Source organism: Trachemys scripta, chromosome 12 (genome assembly GCF_013100865.1).
Source record: "Trachemys scripta elegans isolate TJP31775 chromosome 12, CAS_Tse_1.0, whole genome shotgun sequence".
Classification (NCBI taxonomy): domain Eukaryota; kingdom Metazoa; phylum Chordata; order Testudines; family Emydidae; genus Trachemys; species Trachemys scripta.
Window position 1 is genome coordinate 37,017,933 of NC_048309.1, and position 6,853 is coordinate 37,024,785.

The window sequence follows — 6,853 nt, forward strand, 5'->3', positions numbered from 1 at the left end:
AAAAATGGGGGGAAAAAAAACCCTAAACAACAAGTAAACGAGAGAAGATTTTTTACATTTTTTTCTCTTTTTTTTCTCTGAGAATCTGGAAAAGTATGACAATTTTTATTTACCAATTGTCAATTAAAAGAAAAACACATTAACAAAAACCTTTTCAATTAAAAAAGAAAGATTGTCCAGTTTTATTTATAAATACACCTTTACATCAGGAATCCTTCATTGTTGGAAAATATTCAGAGAGCACACTGAATTGCATCAGCTGGGGATCTGACCCATTGACTCCAGTGGAGCTATGCAGGTTTATAGCTGGGGATATGGTCTACTGGCTCCAATGCAACTGTCATGGAGTCACCAGGCTGATGCTCTGGAACTACTCCGTATGAAGCCAGTCAGGACTCTGGAGGAGCCTCATCTCTCTGAGAAAACTGTCGCCAGGACAAGAAGCTTACACAGCTTCAAACGTCCTAGATCTGAACTCAGAACATTCAGCATCCCTTTCCACACCGTGCACTTCCCACAATGAGTCCACTTGGGTGGGGCTTCTAGGAAAGCTAGAGGGCCCTGCACCCCAACTCTGCAGTCAGCTGTGACTCAACCAGCATTGAAAAACGGAATGTTTATTAGTCGAGAGGTACACATTGTAGAACAGAACTTGTTAGCACAGAAATCAGTGACTTTCAGACAAGTGCATCATGGGGAGTACCGGGCCAGATGCCCTGGACTCCCCCTCTTCCAATCCCACACTGCAGACTGCCCTGGACCCCACCGCCTGGCCTCCAGCATGCCTATTGCTCCTCCCCTGGGCTTTGTCCTGCTTCCCGGGGAAAGTGTCACCTAGTCTCATCCCCCTCCTGGATGTCAGGTTACGAAGGGCACCAAGCATTGCCTACGTGCAGACAGCTGGGAAGTTCACCTGCCCTGAGGGCCTCAGCAAAAGTCACACACCCAATTCCCACCACCTAGACATTGGTGCAGTGCACAGGGAAACTGAGGTACACACAGTATTAGTGTAAGACAGTATGACTCACATGCAACATAACAAGGTGGAAAAAAACCCACTTCATCACAGCAACTACTGTACATTGATTTACACCAGCTGGGGACATGATCTATTTACTCCAATGGAGCTATGCTGATTTGCGCCAACTGGCTTCACGGATTTCAGTGGAGATTATGGCCCTTGTTCCGTAACTTATTTATGCACATAATATTTTACAAGTTTGCAGGATGTGATCCCGTTCGATAGGATACACAATTCATGTGGCATATCCATCCCCACTCTGATATGGTCTAGTTTCTAAGAGAAATGATCATTCAAAAATAAATTATGTTTTTAGTTTCCTGCATGAGAACAGGAATCTGTTCATCAGTCTCTTGATGGCCTTTTTCATCTCAGCATTTCTCAACGTGTAGATCATTGAGTTCAGCATTGGAGTGATTACTGTGTAAATGACAGACACCACTTTGTCCAGGGCAAACTTCTTGAAGGGCCGAGCATAGATGAAGATGGTGGGTATGAATATTAAACACACCACGGTAATCTGGGTTCCACAGGTTGACAGAGCCTTGCGCTTCCCGTCCGTGACATGTGACCTGATCTGAACTAAGATGATGATGTAGGAAATGAGCAGAATTATGAATACAATTAGAAGGAGCACTCCACTATTGAAGACCATCTGCAGCTCGATCACATGGGTGTCAGTGCAGGCCAGTTTGATGACCTGTGGGACATCACAGTAAAAATTGTCCAGGACGTTCGGCCCACAGAACGGTAGCTGGAGGAGCAGTCCAATCTGAACAGCAGAATGAGCAAATCCACCCAGCCACGCCAGTGCCACTATCCCCACGCACACACTCCGATTCATGATAATCAAGTATCTCAGTGGTTTATAGATGGCCACATACCGATCGACTGCCATCCCCACAAGGAAAAATACCATTGCACCCCCTATGAAGTGGAAGAAGAAGATCTGGAGGAGACAGTCATTGAATGAGATGGTTTTACACTGGGAGAGGAGACACAAGAGCAATCTGGGAGTATTGACCGATGAGTCACTGACATCTAAGAAAGCCAGGTTGGCCAGCAGGAAGTACATAGGGGTGTGGAGGTGGTGGTCAGAGATCACCGTGATGATGATGGTTAAATTTCCCAACCAAGTGGTCACATATACCATGAAGAAGGCAATGAAGAAAAAATGCTCTAGCTCAGGACTCTGGGTGAGTCCCAGGAGCACAAATTCAGTCACTGTAGTGGTGAGGTTCTGCTGGTCCATTTTGTGGACTTAAAATATATCTGCAATTAAACAGAAATAACAATAATAATTATGTCCTTTTTGTAATTCTCCCCACCTCTCCCTCTAAGGCTATATCTACTCTACTGCGGTAAGTCGACCTACGTTACGCAACTCCAGGTATGTGAATAATGTAGCTGGAGTCAATGTAGCTTAGGTTGACACTCTCAAGTCAACTTACCTTAATTTTCTCGTTTGGGGTGGAATACCAGGGTCGACTGGAGAGCGATCTGCAGTCGATTTGGCAGTAGATCTGCTAAATTGACCTCTGTGCATTGATCTCGGGAGCGTCTATCCAGGCGGTAGTGTAGACATAGCTTAAGCGACTGATATTACATTTTTCTTAAATCCATGTTAGCAAACAAACTTTGTTTGGGAATTTTCTTATTTTTTCTCAATTAAACACTGTGTGCTCAGCTGAATTCAGAAGAATCCTGATTCAGCAGACTCTCTTTACTCCTCCACTGGTGATCTTGTCCTAGGAATGAAAGGGAGTGGTTTGCACCACAAAAGTGTCCCTGTTCCTTACAGTGTCCATTCATCCATCTGCAACTTTGATGCTCTAGACCTCCCATTTTCCCCCCGCAATGTTTAGGCTTTGGATTTTCAGTCTCTTTCTTTTTTGACCTCTTTTTAAAAAAACTTTATCCCACTTTTCCATCCTAAAATTGTGGAAAGGAAAGTATGAAAAGTGGGAGAAAGTTTGCCTTTCTCTCACAATTTATCATGCAAAGAGTAAGAAGTGAAAATTTTGTATCCAAGTGAAATGAAAAGCTTCATTTTCTTTTGAACATTTCTCATGAAAAAGTGAAAAGACATAATTTTCCCATTAAATATTTTGATTCCAACCAACCATTTTTTTATAGTGATATTCTTTTCAAAAGAAAATGTTGATTTAAATGAAAGGAAAAACTTAATTTTGATTGACATTTTCAGATGAAAAATTGAAACATTGGGTTAAAAAAGCCCCCCAAAACAGATTTTCCCATCTGCAGTCTGTTGATATGTCTTGCAAAAGGATGTTAATCGGCTCTAAAAACCTTGACCATAAAGTATGGTTTCAGGTTGGGGTGTGAATAGTTGGAGAGGATGGCTTTGAAGATAGAGCACTAGATGCTTGGGAGCTGGGTTAAGTGTCTGCTCTGCCACAGGAGTCTGGGGAGGTTAATCTATTAAGGATTGTCAGGCACATGTGCACCGTGATGATTGGGGCCATGGCAAGTAATTAGGTGGAGAACTTGGGTGGAAAGGAATGAAGGTAGGGGCATTGCCTCATCTAGACATCAGAGACTCCAGAGGCTGCTGTGGAAATTTCAACAGAAACACATCAGTGTCTACTGGCTGAGATAAAAGACCAGAGCCATTAGTTAAAAGCCTGTAGAAGATGTACTCTGTATGTGCTCTAGCCAATAGAGAGGTGCCTCATTAGTTCCGCATGGACTACAACTTGATCTGTTGTGAAGTAAGTCACCTTTAAGCATTTTAGGATCTTAGTGTAAACGGGAGCTGCTCTCAACTTTCAGGGAGTTAGGTGCCCAACTGCATTGGAACAACTTACCAAGGTTGTGGTGGATTCTCCATTACTGACAGTTTTAAAATCAAGATAGAACTTTTAGAAAAAAAAGAGCCTGCTTTAGGAATCATCCTGGGGGAATTATCTGGCCTCTTCTGGTCTTAGAATGTATGACTCCATGTTAAATTCTGAAATGGGCCTTCTGAGAAAATTCCAGTCTAATATTATTCAAAAGCTTAAAAGCATAAAAGATTCTAATTGAAAGAAATCCATGGTGGGAATTTCGCTCTGATTTTATCTGCAAATCTGGACTCTTCTCTGGTCCACTTCCAATCTCCAACCTGCTCCAGAGAAAAATGCATTTCAGGTCTTAGCAACCTAGAGCCCTTGCCATGGGAGAAGATGAGTGACACTGAACTAGTCACATGAAGGTCTCAGACAGTGATGGTAGTGTCATGGAAAAAGTCACGCACGCATTGATTTTAGTTCACAGACTCAAGCTTGAGGCCAGTTTATTGCAATACATACCAACATGTTGGGGTAGCAGTCCAAAAACTACCATACCTAGCACAGCACGCAGGCTGCTTTTATTCCTTCAAACCGCAAGCATAGTACAAATTATACGTCATTTGTGTGAAATAAGAGTTGGGGTCCGTCCCTTTTTCCCGATACCTCCCCTATCAATTTACGAGAATTTGGGTGCATATTGAGTGGAGGGTTTCTTGGTGGTTTCCAATATGGGCAGTGCTTGGCACCAGTTTGAGTGTTTTTCTCGGCAGGGTGCATGTTGTTTTTCCGGGGTTTTACTGTTATAGGGCATAAGGGTTCATTACAGGACACCCAAAGAAGGTATCTAATTGGCTAGTTTTGCATTTAGCTGGAATTACAGGATGCTCACAGGAAAAGTTGCATTTAGTCAGTTTGCATTCAGCCAAAGTTACCTATTGCTTCACACAAGCGGTTATTATATTTCATCAGCCATGAACAATATTTCATTAGTGCTGCTGCTGGGGCTTTTTATTCTTTCCCTCCTTGCTCCCCATTCCCTCCTCTGGTCATGACCCTTGACCGAGTTTGAAAGGAGGCTGTGTCACTTAGCCTAGTTCCGGCTTGTGGCCTGCAGTGCCAGCCTATATGACGAGTCTTCGACGATGTTCTGATCGGTGCAAGGGAGGCCAGCCAGGACTATTCCCCCACAATTTCCCTCCTCTGATGCCGTGTAGGCATCACCAAGATTTGTTTTTGCTGGACATGGCCGAGGATCATGAACTGGTCAGCTTGGGAGTGCCAAGATTGGTGTCGGCCTGTTTAAGGGAGTTAATGCTAGGGGTACTGATACTAAGTGGGCCTACAACCTTTGCCCCATCCCCCATTGAATACCGTACCTTCCTGAAACCAGCTTTATTTTTTCTCGGGCTGGGTGATGGGGAAGAGCAGGGTCTGAGAAAGGGGTAGGGGTCTTTAGATAGAAAAGAAAGGACATTAGTTTAGTGCAAAGCATAGTAGTGCGGTAGCACTGACTATAAATTTGTTACATGCATTCTTTTTACGGACCTGATAGGGTTTGGTATGTGGGAGCCCACATCCCTTCAACCAGCCTGTATTCTTGGAAGGAGCACTGTGAACGTTTGCACTTTCACCCAGAAAATTTTTAAGTATGTTTTCATGGCAACAGATTAGATGGTACTTTTAAGGTGTCTATAAGGGCAGTAGGCCACACCTGATGTTCAAGATTGCTCCGAATGGCCGTGAGCTAGTCATTCAGAAAATCCCGAACTTTTGAACATGTTAGATCCCACTGCAATGCCTTTTTAGACTTGCTGATACTTAATACAATTTTGTTAGCAACCTTTGGGTTATTAAAATAAGGGCGGAAATGACATACAATTTACCAACTCCAGCCTGAACCTGAGTTAACTGTGCTTTGATAATAAGATTACAACATAGTACAGGCTAAATTAGAGGTAAAAGTTTCATCTTCATGTAGTTTTGGCTAGCTTCTGCAAGCTATTCTTCGAGATTTTGTGGTCTTAGTTCACTTAGCTGTCCAGCAATGAAGCAGCAAGGGAGGGGTTACTAGCACAATCACCTTGCTTGGTTGGAGGCTTTATTATGCCCTCAGGTAGAGAAGTTGTTTTCTTAGCAAGATCCAAAGGCTCAGTGGGTTTGTCAGCGGACAAAGGAGAGGTTACCAGCCCTTTACCTTGTCCTTCACTTTTGCCATTCAGAAGGAGCAACAATGCCAGGAGGAAAGATAGACTGATCAGTTGAAGAGCCATTTCAATGAGAAACATGGGCAGGTAGTCCATTCTCAGTACATTACAGCGGTGTTGATAATTAACAGGACTTGATAAGAGTCCCTTAGCATGGGGCCAGGACATTTTCTTGCTAATGGACCTCCGTGTAGACCCAGTCTCCTGGTTTCAGTGAATGGCAGGACTGATGTATATAAAAAGACCTAACAGATTTTGTTAGTGCCTGACTATTGTGTAATTTATTAAACGACTGTTTATCTGAGCCAGGGCCAGCAGGGCACTGCCGGTAGTCACATCGGGCAATTCTGTTAGAAATTTATGAGAGCTGAGTTCAGTCTTTTGATTTAGAGTGGTCTTTAAAAAGCATTCGGCCATATTAGTCAAGCTGCACATAACTGGTTATAGTTTGTTTAGGTATGCCAAATGGTGATACAAAATTTCTAAACCAAGCTCCACAACAGCTCCGGCAAACCAAGAAACACCTTTGCCTAAACTGTTGCAGCAACCCATCCAAGAACCCTTACCATTTTCCTGGCTTTGGCTGCCCTCCTGCAGCCACAACTTTGGTTTTATTTAAAACAATCTAAATTTTGTAAAGCATTAAGTTACTTTAAGGATTAAATGCTAAATACCAAAATTAAACAACACTAGTTTATTTTGTTTGGCGAAAGTATTTTTTGGTTTTACAACCCCAAAGCAACACCAATTTATTTTAAACTTATAAAACAAAAATTGTACACACCAGGAGTGGTTTTTAGCAAATTTGAATAACTTGTTTATAGTTAAATGATTCT

At 42.7% G+C, this 6,853-nt stretch overlaps 1 protein-coding gene across 1 annotated transcript; it reads right to left on the reverse strand.

The window, feature by feature from the left end:
• Positions 1 to 1,325: 1,325 nt before the first annotated feature.
• On the reverse strand, positions 1,326 to 2,273 carry LOC117885864 (olfactory receptor 4D1-like). Its single transcript, XM_034787385.1, has one exon. The coding sequence runs from the start codon at positions 2,271 to 2,273 to the stop codon at positions 1,326 to 1,328; it is 948 nt and encodes a 315-aa protein (XP_034643276.1).
• Between the last annotated feature and the right edge of the window lie 4,580 nt (positions 2,274 to 6,853).

Excerpts from the sequence above, each read along its gene's own strand:
- LOC117885864 (XM_034787385.1), bottom strand. The coding sequence starts at position 2,273 with ATGGACCAGCAGAACCTCACCACTACAGTGACTGAATTTGTGCTCCTG.